Source organism: Mytilus trossulus, unplaced genomic scaffold (genome assembly GCF_036588685.1).
Source record: "Mytilus trossulus isolate FHL-02 unplaced genomic scaffold, PNRI_Mtr1.1.1.hap1 h1tg000110l__unscaffolded, whole genome shotgun sequence".
Taxonomy (NCBI): Eukaryota; Metazoa; Mollusca; class Bivalvia; order Mytilida; family Mytilidae; genus Mytilus; species Mytilus trossulus.
Window position 1 is genome coordinate 3229976 of NW_026963297.1, and position 17608 is coordinate 3247583.

The following is a 17608-nucleotide window of genomic DNA, read 5'->3' on the forward strand; positions in this document are numbered from 1 at the left end:
TAGTAGGGACTTTCAAATGTTCGGAAGATGCTTTAAGCTGGGCAGTGGCAGTGGTATGCTTGTTAACGATCTGACTCTCTGTGGTGCGCACTGACCTGAATGTAGAGGAATTGAGAATTTCGTTTTGAAGAACTTTCGTGTAGTATATGCGTCACACCACCACTACATTATTTGCTGTCTTGTCTGCCGGTTCGAACACAAACCGCTCTGCGAGTACCTTGAGTTTGTTTTTTATTCTAGAAATGGGTATATCATGGTTCCTATTATTAATTTCAGAATTGTTTTCTAAATGAGATATTCGAATATCAACAGTATTCATAATTTTATTCAAATAACTGTCTAAAGATTTTTTATCGGATTTTTCACGTTTGCACCAATTTTTACAATAGGCAGACAGAGCGTCTTTAATGAACTGACAACACTGTTTCTAATCTATTGTAGATGGAGGACGGTATTTCGGTCCTTTCTTTAGAAAAGTTATGACTTCACGGTCATTGACTATGTTGAGGTCTCCTGTGATAACATGACCATAGGGAACATATTTAAAACTAGATGTTTCGCAATCTCAAGTGGAAGGATTATTATTTTCTATATTGACGTCTGTTGTAATTGACGTATAATCGAAAATCAAATTTCTGCTCGGTTTTTTATAAGAATACGAAATAATGGGTTGTTCTATATTATCAAAATATGGAGGTATTAAACATGTTTATGAGATCTCAACTCTCCCCCTATGCCTCTAGCCAATGTAGAAAAGTAAACGCATAACAATACGCATATTAAAATTCAGTTCAAGAGAAGTCCGAGTCCGATGTCAAAAGATAAAACAAAGGAAAATAAATAAAATGACAATAATACATAAATAACAACAGATTACTAGCATGCCAGCTTCAGACCTCAATTAAACTGATTGAAAGATAATGTATTCGTCATATGAATATCAGGCATAGTCCCCCCTAGGGGTTTAGTATCACAATATCATAAAATATATAGGAAGAACATAACCCGTGTTAGGCAAACAACTGGTTTTTTTTTAGAAATAAATGTGTTTAGTTCCGATGCAAATACCCTATAAATGAATCAATATTAAAGCCAAAATATGCAATCTTTAATGACCTGACAACAGTATAATAACTATATTCCTTTTTAAACGTAAGTCTATTTAGAGGTTTTGTCACTTTCTGAGGAGAATACTGACATTTTTGTGCTTTATAAAGAATATTTCCATAAAAAGTTGGATGTGAAATACCTGAACGTATAAGATGTCTGCATGTTGAGTTATATTAACGAATAATTTCCTTATACCGGTGATAAAATTTAGTAAATGTTGTAACCAGTTTGTGATATCGAAAACCCTGGTGTAATAATTTTTCAGTAATACATAACTTTCTCACGCTAAAATCTAATACGTTGTAACATACACGTACAAAGCTCATTTCTAGTTTCCAAACAATAACTTGGGTTTAAGTACATGTATATAGATCTCTCTGTAATTGTACTACAAGGTTCTATACTAAAAAGGAAAGAATGGTATTGTTTTAAGGGTTATTGCTGAAAGGGGGGTTTCAATAAGTTTGTTTGTTTTGGTTTTTTTTTTTTTTTTGGGGGGGGGGGGGGATTTGTTAAAAAAAAATGAAGGGATTTCTTTTCTTTTTTTTCTTTTTTTGTCAAATTTCAAATTTTCTAAATTTTCAAGAAGAAATCTTCAATTGCACAGTTTTGTGCAATAGATTTGTTGATCTTTGGCCACATTTATTTTATCAATCACAATCCAAATTCAGACAGCATCAAGCTTGAACATTGTGATCATATTTAATTTGCCCAAACTGTTCAGAGTCCAACCACTGCGGTTGTATAAAGCTGCGCCCTGCGAAGCACCTGGTTTTCACATACTTTCAATTGATGACAGTCTTTTAAAAAGCTTGTTATATGAAACAGAGTTGTGAACATACTTGTACTTAAAAAAACCTTCCTCTGTGAAACTTTTGATTGGAATGCAACCAATTATAGGGCCAATCACTCATTGAGTGTCTTGCTTAGAAAGTTGTGTCTATTAGAGCGTAAGTAAAAAAAATGTGGCCATTTTATTTTATCTACGAATAAAAATTATGTTTGCTTATATAATGTGACATATAAAAGTTTTTGATTTATATCTCAGATTAAATCAAGATAAAAGACATTTGAGGTAACCCTACTTCTTCAAAAATCGAAAGCTTTTCCAAAATTATCTTGAATGTTCCCTCTCCAAAGAGAATCTCTTTAGGTGTTTGTTGATACTTTGAGATTTTGATTTTTAATCCCGTAACGGCTAAGGTCTAAGTGGACTTAGGTTTGCACTGCCTGTCTATCAGTCTGTCTATCTGTCAGTTCGACGAATCAGACTTGTTTGTGCTTGTAGATTTTGATTTGATTTATCATGACAAGTTACAGGTCAAATTCATTATTCACGCTTTATAAGCTTTTCTCTTTGTTCAGTTGAAGCCCTTTCTCTAGAATTAAATTTTTGATGAAATACTTATTCATTAAAAGACTTCTGTTCTAACGGAAATAACTCATTTTTGTAAAGACAAAATGACATTTTGAATGTTTTTTTTCTTTTCTTTGGTATTTAGTGATTTAATTTTGTTACAGTTTGATATTTGTGTGCAGAGTTTTGGTCTTTGAACATAGGAAATTCACTTAGATAGTCAGAATTCAACAAGTTTTTACGTTTTGCTGGAAGATTTTGTCTCGATATTTTTATGTAGTTTACATTATGACAAATTATAGATCAAATTTTTGTTCCATTACATTGAATTTGTAACGGGTTGGGGACTATGTATTGCCATGTATTACTCGCAGAATGCTTGTTTTTATCAAAAAATGTCCAACTCTGAAAAAATTGTTTAATATTTAGTTGAAAAAGATATTGATGACTTTATTATGTGAAACATTGTTTAGATCTATCATACTTTTACTCTTTTTTGCTAATACCTTCATCATGTTCATTCATGACTAAAAACTTGTATTTATACCATTTTGCACGTTTTTCTTTACGGTAGACCACAATTATAATATTACATGTATATGAACAGTAAAATCTTACCATTTTAATGACAATATAAAAAAGATGATGTGGTATGATTGCCAATGAAACAACTGTCTTCAATTAAGAGACCAAAATGACACAGACGTTAACAACTATAGGTTACTGTACGGCTTTCAACAATGAGGAAAGCCCATACCGCATAGTCAGCTATAAAAGGCCCCGATAAGACAATGTAAAACAATTCAAATGAGAAAACTAACTGCCTTAAGTATATAAAAAATGAACGATAAACAAAAATGTTACACATAAACAAACGACTTCCACTGAATTACAGGCTCCTGACTTGGGACAGGCAAATACATAAATAATGTCGCGGGGTTAAACATGTAAGCGGGATCCAACCCCCCTAAACCAGGGACAGTGGTATAACAGTAAATCATAAGAACGAACTATAAAAATCAGTTGAAAATTGCTTAACTCATCCGATGGACAAAAATACATGTGGACGTGGTAGGGTAATTTTATGTCTGCTCAACAGTTTAAACATTTATCTGTGTATATTTGTTTTTATACAACCGAAAAAATTGAAAAAAAATGGTCCTATAGTGGTATGCCATTGTCGTTGTCATCGCCGTCGTCATCCAAAGACATTTGGTTTTTGCACTATAATTTTAGTATAAGTAAATAGAAATCTATGAAATTTAAATACAAGGTTTATGACCATAAAAGAAAGGTTTGGTTTGATTTTGGGAGTTTTGGTACCAACAGTTCAGAAATGGGGTCCAAAAAGGGTCCAAAACCCTTTCATAGAAAAACGAATTATTGGGTTTCTTTGATATGCCAAATCTAACAGTGAATTTAGATTCTTAATTTTTAGTCCTGTTTTTAAATTGGTTTACATCAAGGTCCAAAGGGTCCAAAATTATGTAACCTTCCTGTAAAGCCTCTTACGTAGCAAACAGCCAATGAAATAACAGCTTTAGAAATGGAATGCTCTTCCGACGTATCCGATGTATTAATGAAGTGAACTGTTTACCTCAACCAATCAAATTGTGTGCATTGCAAGTGTAGTAAAGGGGAGCTTTTGAAATAACATGAATAACTTTGATATAAATAATTATATATGCGTAAAACGTTCAACAAATTAGCCGAATTTTATTTCTATAATCAAACACGCCTACCCTTCGATTTCGCTTGACCCATATTGTTTGCTTTCATTTACTATTAATTTTAAATGTCAAATATATAAAAAATCTAGTTTTGAAATAAAATAATAATGGAATTTGAAGCGAGATGATGTTTTAGTTTCTGTATTCAATATTAAAAGGGAAAACAAATCGACCTAAACACGTTTTGAATTCAACAGGCGTGCTTGACTTTACCCTGGATTTCCGAAGTAATGTTTTGTTCTGATTAATGGCTTTGAAAATCATTCTTCACTACATTTTCAATGGTTTCATTATTAAGGCACGTAGAAAAAACCAAGCACACATGACATAATTCCCCATTTTGATTTAATAAATACATTGAGAGTCACCGGTTAGGACAAAAAGATTCCCATTTTAACTGTATCGCACGTATATGCATACTTTGATACGTATTCGTATCTAAATTACTCAGTTCTGCAACATGTCTACTAAGATTGAGAGGATAATCAAATTTGGTTCAACTATTTTGCGTCATCGCACAAATTATGAATGCTCATACACATCATATATGTATATTTGCCCATAATAGAAGGATATTTGAAAATGATAAAAGGATTCATACACATCATATAAGTATATTTGTACATCATATATAAGTATATTTGCATATCATTTAGAATGTTTACACATCATATAAGAATATTTACTCACATCATAAAGATACAATTTCACATCTTATAAATGTAAATGCACATCATATAGTTAGAATGGTCTTAATAAGAGAGTTAATGCAGTTGTTTAAAATGTGTGCATGGAACAATTGTAATTGCGATGAAAATATTAAAAAAGTAGCTGAAATACTAAATGCAGATACATCCTAACTATACCGGTGTAACAGTCACGAAACGAACGGTTTGACAATTAAAGAAAATAACTTTCATTGATTCCAACAAACAAAACAAAAAACAAACAAAAATATAGGTTTGTTAAATTTAGATAGATTACAGTAAATAAGCAAGTAAACATTTGTTGACTTATATGTTACTTTGTATATTAGTTTTATCCATACTAGTTGTAAAAGATCTTTCTTTTTAAATACATTTCGTTACTACTTCATTAGTGCTCAAAAATATTTACCTCCTGATCTTCATTTATTTTTATTAATTCTCCACCATCGTTAACCCCATCTTGGCCTATCATGGCTATCATTTCCCCATAATCAAGTTGCTCTTTCTCTTCTCTATCCAAGTCAGCCCATGGGGTTTGCTTACAAATTAAAGAAACATATAATTCAACAATCATCAATATGAATAAATTTTTTAAACATATTAAAAAGGTGTAAAAGTGCGATGTAATCTAATAAATATTTTCATTTATTTCCTTTTTTTCTAATTCTATACGATCTCAAACATTATCAAAGACAAATTCATCACCAATTTGAAAATGGTGACACTCTTGGAGTTATCAGTTTCTTTTTCTGCATCAAATAAGAGTGCTAGCATGTTCTCTTTTTATTCAAATAACTGAATCGTCACCACAAACAGAAGTATCATATTTGAGATCGGTTTGTAAAACAAAAATATTTGACGAATCAATCATAACTAACAATATTTAAACTTATATAATGAAAGAAAATAACAATCTAAACCAAGGAGTAAACAAAGACTCACAAAACCATAGGACATTTACATCAACAGTTATAAATAAGAAAAAAGAAACAACACGAACTCCACTAAAAACCGGGGAGTGAAATCAGGTGCTCCGGAAAAGTAAGCATTACCTGCACCGTATACGGCAGCCGTCGTGTTTTTTCTTTGTACAGTTCGGTAATGATAGGAGTTATTACTACTGAGGAGGAATACCAGTTATGGTTTCTGACACACTTTTGTCATAATGGCCAATCAGCTTTTGAAAATAACAATCTAAACCAAGGAGTAAACAAAGACTCACAAAACCATAGGACATTTACATCAACAGTTATAAATAAGAAAGAAGAAACAACACGAACTCCACTAAAACCCGGGGAGTGAAATCAGGTGCTCTGGAAAAGTAAGCATTTCCTGCACCGTATACGGCACCCGTCGTGTTTTTTCTTTGTACAGTTCGATAATGATTGGAAGTTATTATGTCGCAGAGATGTTTCTACACAGATATGGAAGATAAAATTGAGAATGGAAATGGAGAATGTGCCAAAGAGACAACAACCCGACCATAAATCAGACAACAACAGAAGATTACCAACAGGTCTTGACTATAGAAAAATTAAAATCATCTCGTTTGTCATAAATTGTGGTATTTAACCTACCATCAGTAGTCATCTCGAGCAAAAAAGGTCAAAATATGAAGCAGATTTGTCTGTGTCGGTGATCTTTAATTTCGGACTTTAACCTACCATCAGTAGTCATCTCGAGAAAAAGGTCTAACTATGAAGCAGATTTATCTGTGACGGTAGTATCTTAAATTTCAAGTTCACTTGGATATGTTAACTGTAAGTGATCACTGAATCTATTATTATCAAGAGACAGAACATCATCAACATACCGAAAGGTGAAATTAAAAGACTGGGCTAATTTCTTTTCTCCTTTCTATACAAGCCTTTGGAAAATTTTGCTTCATTGGAATACAAAAAACAACTTTCAAGTAGAGGAACGCAATTTACATAGTCGCATAATTAATGAGTATGTGTAAACGCAGTACGGATTGTTTAAGTGACGACAATAACAGATGGATTTTATAATGCAAATGATTTCAATACTATCATACATTTTTTTGTCTAATAAATGAAGAGTGCAATGCCTCTTCTTCATATTCAAATGATGTATACCTCAGTCTGAGGAATGAAACTGCTGATATTTATTTTTGATTCAATATTTTGAATAAAATGGGGAAATGCTGGCAATCTGAATTGATGCGAAAAAAGAAATAATGCTCATTGATTTCCAATATTGCGGTTATTTGTATACTACAGTCCTACTTCACCTAAAACTAAAACTGAATTACTGTGCAGCTATATAGATTTACTTAAAAAAATATATGGTCAGTTTGGGTTGATGCGGTAAAAAGATTTTATTACACTAGTCAGTCTGAGGTATGAAAACTACTGATATTTGTTTACGATTCAATATTTTCCAATATTGTAACTTTTTATTACATTCCCTCTTGACCGACAATTATAACTGAATTACTGTGCAGCTATATAGATTTGCAGAAAAAAAGAGCAAATAATGTCAGTTTAGGTTGATGAAGTAAAAAGATGTTTGTTAAACGGGTCCGTCAGAGGTATGAAAACTACTCTAAAACAGATATAATATTTGTTTACGATTCAATATTTTGAATAAAAAGAGGACATGCTGCTATATTGAATTGATGCAATCAAAATTTTGAAGTCATTGTTTTCCAATACTTGTATAGTTTCTGTAAATTGTACAATCCATCCTTGCCTAAAAATATAACTGTATTACTGCAGTGTGCAGCTACATGTATATAGATTTACATGATGAAGAACCAAAACAGTCAGTTTAGGTTTAATTCAGAAACATTATTCATTTATAATAGTGGATTGGGAAACAAGTTATTACATTTGCTTAATGAGGTCAAATAAATTTGTATACGAGTCACCCCGACCCCGATTCAAATGAAAAAACTAACGGCTTAATTTACGTACAAAAAAATTCACGAAAAACATAATTTATGTTACGCGTCAATAAAAGAAAATCACTGAATTACAGGCACACACATCTCTTGTTTAAAAATATAAAATAAGACCGGCAAAATAGCAAAACTCTATATAAATTGCTATTTTGCCGAAGCCTTAATATATTAAATACAAAGAGTTTTCCAATCAGTTTTAGCCGTAAAATTTCTGACTGTTCTTCATTCTGTAATCAATTCTTAAATGAATGAATGCTTGAGTTAAATTTTGAGATTCAATATATAATCGTGTTAAACATCATTTTAATTCCGCTTGTGACGTTAGATAGTTCAAGTAGAGTATACCAGAACAATTCCTGTAAACCACTATAGAAACTGTACAAATTGTTTTTAATAATTAGAGAATGAGTACACTGTATCCGAGCAAGGTTCGCTTGATTAGCACGACTAATAAAATGGAACCTTCCTGTAAAGCCTCTTACGTAGCAAACAGCCAATGAAATAACAGCTTTAGAAATGGAATGCTCTTCCGACGTATCCGATGTATTAATGAAGTGAACTGTTTACCTAAAACAATCAAATTGTGTGCATTGCAAGTGTAGAAAGGGGGAGCTTTTGAAATAACATGAATAACTTTGATATAAATAATTATATATGCGTAAGACGTTCAACAAATAAGCCGAATTTAATTTCTATAATCAAACACGCCTACCCTTCGATTTCGATTGACCCATATTGTTTGCTTTCATTTAATATTAAATTTAAATGTCAAATATAAAAGAATCTAGATTTGAAATAAAATAATAATGGAATTTGAAGCGAGATGATGTTTTAGTTAAAAGGGAAAAAATCGACCTAAACACGTTTTGAATTCAACAGGCGTTTCTTGACTTTACACTGGATTTCCGAAGTTATGTTTTGTTCTGATTAATGGCTTTGAAAATCATTCTTCGGTACATTTTCAATGGTTTCATTATTAAGGCACGTAGAAAAAACCAAGCACACATGACAGAATTCCCCATTTCGATTTAATAAATACATTGAGAGTCAACGGTTAGGACAAAAAGATTCCCATTTTAACTGTATCCCACGAATATGTAAACTTTGATACGTATTCGTATCTAAATTACTCAGTTCTGCAACACGTCTACTAAGATTAAGAGGATAATCCAATTTGGTTCAACTATTTTGCGTCATCGCACAAAATATGAATGTTCATACACATCATATATTTATATTTGCCCATCATAGAAAAATATTTGAAAATGATAAAAGGATTCATACACATCATATAAGTATATTTGTACATCATCTATAAGTATATTTGCATATCATTTAGAAGGTTTACACATCATATAAGAATATATACTCACATCATAAAGAGACAATTTCACATCTTATAAATGTAAATGCATATCATATAATTAGAATGGTCTTAATAAGAGAGTTAATGCATTTGTTTAAAATGTGTGCATGCAACAATTGTAATTGCGATGAAAATATTAAAGAAGCAGCTGAAATTCTAAATGCAGATACAAACTTACTATACCGGTGTAACAGTCACGAAACGAACGGTTTGACAAACTAAAGGAAATAACTTGCATTGATACCAACAAACAAACAAAAAACAAACAAAAATATAGGTTTGTTAAATAAAGATAGATTACAGTAAATAAGCAAGTAAACATTTGTTGACTTATATGTTACTTTGTATATTTGTTTTAACCATACTAGTTGTAAACGATTTTTCTTTTTAAATACATTTCGTTACTACTTAATTAGTGCTTAAAAATATTTACCTCCTGATCTTCATTTATTTTTATTAATTCTCCACCATCGTTAACCCCATCTTGGCCTATCATGGCTATCATTTCCCCATAATCAAGTTGCCCTTTTTCTTCTCTATCCAAATCAGCCCATGGGGTTTGCTTACAAATTAAAGAAGTATATAATTCAACAATCAATATGAATAAAATATATTTAAAAGGTGTAAAAGTGCGATGTAATCTAATAAATATTTTCATTTATTTACTTTTTTTTCTAATTCTATACGATCTCAAACATTATCAAAGACAAATTCATCACCAATTTGAAAATGGTGACACTCTTGGAGTTGTCAGTTACAAACACCATGGATATTAAAACAATCCTACGTGTTAACGAGTATATTCGATGTGTCTCACATGGAAATCTGTATGAAAATGCTAACGTGTAACTTGTAACAGAAAGTACATTGTTCATTTAATGATTATAGCTGCACGTTAAATTTCAATTTTTTTGTCACGCATAGACTCTCTAAAATTTATATTTTACCACCTTATGAAAGAACAACAATAGAATACAGCTACCTATGATTTAATTTCACATAAAAGTTATCTGGAGTAACCTTTACGAGTTTCTACAATTCAATAACTTGATCAAAACCTTTAAATAAAATATACTTGTAATTTCTGGTATCTTGCCTATTGAACTTATGCAAATAAAATAGAGTTACGACATGTCGCACCATCATTTTATGTGAAGTCTCATCCGTTTTGTAATGATTGTTTTATGCTCTGAAATTTTTATGTTTATTGTATATGATAAAATCCTTTGCGAACAGCATATGCTATATTAGGTTCTGTGAGAAATATCGTTAACTAGCTTTAACAAAAAAAAGTATTGCATTCAAATTTTGAAGTCTTATCTCAAATTATGAAAAATAATTTATGGTCAAAATATTTCATTTAATTTAATATGAAGAAACCATGCAATTGACTGTTTGGCAGAGAGAAATCACAGGGAATGTCAGTCCAACAAAAGTGGCCTTGCAAGAACGTACATTGTTTTCTGTTTTGTTATAAGGAATGTAACAGGAACTTTGTGTATCTTAAATTTGTATTGATTCCATAAAAGAATGCATGTGTACAACATTACAGAAGTATGGGATAGTTGTCGAACAACGGCAAGTCTTATGTATGGCTCTGAATTTTCTTCCCTAAATTAAATCATAGTCTTAATACAAAAAATTAATTAACAAAACATATTTTACCATATAAATCATTATCCAACAGCACATAAATGTTACATTTTCAACATTAAACTACCCCGGTGTTTTTTTTTTCTTTCTACGGATGTTTTGAAGAGTTCAAATGCTTTAAGAGCCAGTCTGCCATAAAACCATGCAACATCTCAAATTTAGTCCAAATTGGTAGTAATAAATTTATAACATTATATATATTTCCAAAATCTTTGGGTATTTAGGAGTTAAGATAAAAAAAAAATTTGGTTAATTCACACGATTTTTCATTTAAAAGCCTTATTTTCATATTTGTGAATTATAAAAAAAATAATGCCAAAAAATCACCAAAATTTAGGTAATTTTAAAGGTTTGAATAATTGATATATCTCTTAAATATAGCATTATCTTGTTATATTTTGCAAAGAACATTATAAAAAAAAAGAAAAAATGCATTTTGACATACTTTTTACCTTTTGGCAGGTTACCAGAGAGATTCGTGCAACAGATGTATTAGATAACTTATATTATTTTAATTTTTTAGGATTTTTTTAAAGGTGCATATAAGTTCTAAGACAAGTAAAAAATTTTAGCCTGGCAAATAATGGGAAGTTAGTAAAAAATGCCCCCAAATATCTATAAAATGCAGTTTTGTAATAGTTTTTGGACCTTAACATTTTAACTAAAACTAATCAAAGTAGACTTAATTTTCAGAAAATAACTTTAGTTTAAGTGTATAGATCTTTATGATTTTTTTTCAGAAGGTTCAATACCACAAAAGGAAGCTTTGGAACGATTTTGGGGATGATAGTCCCTACCGTTTAGGAACTAAGGGCTCAAAGGGGCCCAAAACAAGCATTTTATAGTTTAAGGATAATAACTTGTGTATAAGTATTTCAATTGCTCTGATATTGTATCATAATGTTTAAAACCACAAGTTAAAGGTTTGGCTTCCTTTAAATGGGTCATGGAATCAAAGTTAGGAATAAAGGGCCAAAAGGGGCCCAAAACAAGCATTTTTCTTATTTCAAGACGATAACTTGTGTGTAATTGTATGGATCTCTTTCAAACTGTACCACAATGCTCCATATATTAAAGGGGGGCTGGGATTTAGTTTTGGATTAATTGCCCAAAATATGTAGGAATAAGGGGCCAAAAAAGGGCCGAAAAGAAGCTCATTTCTAGTTTCCAAACAATAACTTGGGTTTAAGTACATGTATATAGATCTCTCTGTAATTGTACTACAAGGTTCTATACTAAAAAGGAAAGAATGGTATTGTTTTAAGGGTTATTGCTGAAAGGGGGTTTCAATAAGTTTGTTTGGGTTTTTTTTTTTGGGGGGGGGGGCGGATTTGTTAAAAAAAATGAAGGGATTTCTTTTCTTTTTTTTCTTTTTTTTCAAATTTCAAATTTTCAAAATTTTCAAGAAGAAATCTTCAATTGCACAGTTTTGTGCAATAGATTTGTTGATCTTTGGCCACATTTATTTTGTAACAAAAATCTTTTTTTTTTGCCAAAAAATCAATCACAATCCAAATTCAGACAGCATCAAGCTTGAACATTGTGATCATATTTAATTTGCCCAAACTGTTCAGAGTCCAACCACTGCGGTTGTATAAAGCTGCGCCCTGCGAAGCACCTGGTTTTCACATACTTTCAATTGATGACAGTCTTTTAAAAAGCTTGTTATATGAAACAGAGTTGTGAACATACTTGTACTTAAAAAAACCTTCCTCTGTGAAACTTTTGATTGGAATGCAACCAATTATAGGGTCAATCACTCATTGAGTGTCTTGCTTAGAAAGTTGTGTCTATTAGAGCGTAAGTAAAAAAAATGTGGCCATTTTATTTTATCTACGAATAAAAATTATGTTTGCTTATATAATGTGACATATAAAAGTTTTTGATTTATATCTCAGATTAAATCAAGATAAAAGACATTTGAGGTAACCCTACTTCTTCAAAAATCGAAAGCTTTTCCAAAATTATCTTGAATGTTCCCTCTCCAAAGAGAATCTCTTTAGGTGTTTGTTGATACTTTGAGATTTTGATTTTTAATCCCGTAACGGCCAAGGTCTAAGTGGACTTAGGTTTGCACTGCCTGTCTATCAGTCTGTCTATCTTTCAGTTCGACGAATCAGACTTTTTTGTGCTTGTAGATTTTGATTTGATTTATCATGACAAGTTACAGGTCAAATTCATTATTCACGCTTTATAAGCTTTTCTCTTTGTTCAGTTGAAGCCCTTTCTCTAGAATTAAATTTTTGATGAAATACTTATTCATTAAAAGACTTCTGTTCTAACGGAAATAACTCATTTTTTAAAAGACAAAATGACATTTTGAATGGTTTTTTTTCTTTTCTTTGGTATTTAGTGATTTAATTTTGTTCCAGTTTGATATTTGTGTGCAGAGTTATGGTCTTTGAACATAGGAAATTCACTTAGATAGTCAGAATTCAACAAGTTTTTACGTTTTGCTGGAAGATTTTGTCTCGATATTTTTATGTAGTTTACATTATGACAAATTATAGATCAACTTTTTGTTCAATTACATTGAATTTGTAACGGGTTTGGGACTATGTATTGCCATGTATTACTCGCAGAATGCTTGTTTTTATCAAAAAGTATCCAACTCTGAAAATATTGTTTAATATTTAGTTAAAATAGATATTGATGACTTTATTATGTGAAACTTTGTTAAGATCTATCATACTTTTACTCTTTTTTGCTAATACCTTCATCATGTTCATTCATGACTAAAAACTTGTATTTATACCATTTTGCATGTTTTTCTTTACGGTAGACCACAATAATATTACATGTATATGAACAGTAAAATCTTACCATTTTAATGACAATATAAAAAAGATGATGTGGTATGATTGCCAATGAAACAACTGTCTTCAATTAAGAGACCAAAATGAAACAGACGTTAACAACTATAGGTTACTGTACGACCTTCAACAATGAGGAAAGCCCATACCGCATAGTCAGCTATAAAAGGCCCCGATAAGACAATGTAAAACAATTCAAATGAGAAAACTAACGGCCTTAAGTATATAAGAAATGAACGATAAACAAAAAAGTTACACATAAACAAACGACTTCCACTGAATTACAGGCTCCTGACTTGGGACAGGCAAATATTTAAATAATGTCGCGGGGTTAAACATGTAAGCGGGATCCAACCCCCCCCCCTAACCAGGGACAGTGGTATAACAGTTAATCATGAGAACGAACTATAAAAATCAGTTGAAAATTGCTTAACTCATCCGATGGACAAACATACATGTGGACGTGGTAGGGTAATTTTATGTCTGCTCAACAGTTTAAACATTTATCTGTGTATATTTGTTTTTATACAAAAGAAAAAATTGAAAAAAAATGGTCCTATAGTGGTATGACATTGTCGTTGTCATCGCCGTCGTCATCCAAAGACATTTGGTTTTTGCACTATAATTTTAGTATAAGTAAATAGAAATCTATGAAATTTAAATACAAGGTTTATGACCATAAAAGAAAGGTTTGGATTGATTTTGGGAGTTTTGGTACCAACAGTTAAGAAATGGGGTCCAAAAAGGGTCCAAAACCCTTTCATAAAAAAATGAATTATTTGGTTTCTTTGATATGCCAAATCTAACAGTGAATTTAGATTCTTAATTTTTGGTCCTGTTTTCAAATTGGTTTACATCAAGGTCCAAAGGGTCCAAAATTAAACTTAGTTTGATTTTAACAAATATTTAATTCTTGGGGTTTTTTGATATGCTGAATCTAAATATGTACTAAGCTTTTTTATTATGGGCCCAGTTTTCAAGTTGGTCCAAATCGGGGTCCAAAATTAAATTTTGTTTGATTTCAACAAAATTGAATATATGGGGTTCTTCAATATGCTGAATCTAACCATGTATTTCGTGTTTTAATATTTCGGACCGGTTATCAAATTGGTCCAAATTGAGGTCTTAAGGGTCTAAAATTGAAAATTATTTGATTTTTGACATCAAAAAATTGAATTCTTGGGGTTCTATGATATCCTGAATATAACCATGCATTTAGATTTTGGATATTGGACCATAATAGATAAATGTTAAAAAAAAAAAAAATTATTTTCTAAGTTTAAGTTCTTAGACCACACTCATTGTGTTGTGTCAACTTTTTGATCCCAATCCAAATTCAGACCTATATCAAGCTTAAATGTTCTGTCCGTACTTGCCCCAAATGTTCAGGGTTCAATCTCTGTGGTCGTATAAAGCTGCGCCCTGCGGAGTATCTGGTTATTACATGTGGTATTAAATACAATGTATTTCAATTTGAAATATTTGTGTTTGTCTCAGCTGGTAGAAATAGGCCAACTATATTTTAAAAGTCTTATTCCCAAGCCTCAAATTGCAAGAGAGTACATTCTAGGAGGAAACTTAACATTACTGTTATGTCCCCTGTTCTCCCAAAATTGACATAGGGATAACTAACTGGTTCATGTCAGCGTCACACAATTTCAGTTGCAGTTTTATCAGGAACTTCTAGGAGTAGCCTCTTTATATTTGGCAGAAAGCTGTATCATAATAAAGAAAATATAGCCTTTTTCTAGGTAAGAGGCATAATTCTATTCACAAAACTATTAAAGCTTCCTCTTTTCTGGAATTAGATTACATGAATATACAAGTCTTTCGCATTTATGAATCATTATCAAATACAACATGTTTTTTTAAAATTTAAGACTGAACTCAATTATGGCTACTTTGAATTTAGACAAAAAGCGTCTAAAAACTAGACTATTATAAAATGCTAAATTTGTGAAGAACTCATGGTGATATTACCTGATGAGTGTGCATAGTATTGTAAATAAAACAGCCCATTTTTACGTTACTAAAGTTATTTTCTTTGGAATAGGTTGATATTTTAAACATATTGTAAAAATGCTCAGTTTAGGGGTAAAAAATGCAAAAACGCGGTCTCCCCGGGTTTACTCCTTTGGTATATTTTCTAATTTAAACTTAGTTGAACTTTGTTAATTCAATTAATATAACCAGTTAACATTAGTTCAGTCATTATTGTTCTTATATTTTGACTATCACATACTTTTGGAAAGTTTCTATTTAATAGTTATATTATCGTAATAAGGTATCATTTGCCGAGCACCATTTTCTAGCATTTTGTAGATGAATATATAAGCTTCATGAAATATTACATTTTATTGAAAATAAAACATGATCTTACAAGATTCAAGCCTTTAAAAATATACAAATTTTGCTGAATCGGCACTTTTTCAAAACCATGCAATTTCAACCTGTCAGTAAGGGTATTGAATTATCATAATTTCCTTTCATTTTAAGTTGTTTGTTAAGACAAAAAAAAATCAGGTCAAAATACCCTAAAATAGGTTTAAAATGGCCATTTGTCAGTACAGAAATGGACAATTTTCGAATGTTCGGCATACACAAATAATGGCTGAATATTTTTTCAAAATATTTTACACAAATAGTTATTACATATAAGGTATCTAAAATACAAAATATCAGCCTGATTGGAATATTTTAGATTTGGACCATTTTGCATGGTTTTATCATAGACTGGCTGTTAATAAGATTGAGATTGTGTATTGTATCTAACAAAATCCCAAATACTTCAGTTTCAAGTGTAAATTGATGTAATGAAAAGTGATGGTATTAATATTTGAACCCTTTTGTAACACCGATGTACTATTCTTGTGTTTTAGAATTAAGAAAATGCAAAGTAGACTAGTGTTCTCCTTTCAATAAATGCAATGCTAAACATGATACCTGTATAATTTGAAGAGCCTTTTCAGATGTATCTTCATCCCTACAATGTCAAATATTGAAACGTTTAATCCTATAGTACACATCATTTGATATTAAAAAGAAGTGATATTCACCGCGCTATTCATAACATGATTTAAGTGTATAATTATGGTAGAATGTTTGAAGCGCAGTTGTTTTTGATAAATAGCTGCATCATTTTTGTCTTTCGTTGAATATTCTTAATATATCTTACAATAAATGTCTTTCAGGGAAGTTAATATGAGGTTCAACTGTCTTTTGTAGAACTGATATTCACTTTGACTGTTGTTGGCATATATACAAAATGTGTTTACATTTGTATTTCAAACGCTTTGAACCTTACAGATTATCATTGCTGCATTTGATATGCTATTGAGGAAAATGAAAAGAAAAAAGTAAGACTGATCATCCAAAGGGTGTAGAGTGATTCCAAAGGAATACAACGAATTACTTTTTAATAACATAAATGTTTGCGTTCTTTAAGATTTATTTGAATGTATTTTTTAACACTTTGGGACTAAAGTGGTACTATTCTAGTATAGGTTTCCTATATGGATTGAATTCTGAACAAAACAACATTCTTAAATGTCTGGAAATGATATTCAAAATCCTAATATGCTCAATGTTTAAATATTGTTACAGGTGTTTGGTGTTCAATTGATTTTGGTAAACAGTTGTCATTAATTACATTTTTTCAAAAGTCAAGTTTTACCTTCCCCTTTGTCCCCACTTTACTGAAGTGTAACATGGTTTCGGAAAATTCAAACATCAAATTCAAAGTAATTCCTCTATCTTTAATTCAACATTGCTCAAGTGCATAAGAAAACATTTTTTTCAGTTTGCAATATTAGTATGCAGCTTATACTCCCTTTTTTTTAAATATTACTACGGAAGGATGTGCAGGTTTCACAATAAGATTATTATGTATACATTAAATATGTACATCCTGACTATGTCAAAACATAAAGTGGTATAAGAAAAATGGTGT

General features: G+C 30.9%; 1 protein-coding gene across 2 annotated transcripts in view; it reads right to left on the minus strand.

Annotated features, from left to right (window-relative positions):
• Nucleotides 1–17608, minus strand: part of LOC134700031 (uncharacterized) — a 280619-nt gene that overhangs the window by 244840 nt on the left and 18171 nt on the right. For both annotated transcript variants that reach the window (XM_063561422.1, XM_063561423.1), the window contains exons 3-5: nt 16603–16642; nt 9627–9755; nt 5314–5442 (exon numbers count right to left, since the gene is read on the minus strand). In XM_063561422.1, coding sequence (XP_063417492.1) covers nt 5314–5442; nt 9627–9755; nt 16603–16642 — 298 coding nt within the window. The remainder of the gene's footprint in view (nt 1–5313; nt 5443–9626; nt 9756–16602; nt 16643–17608) is intronic.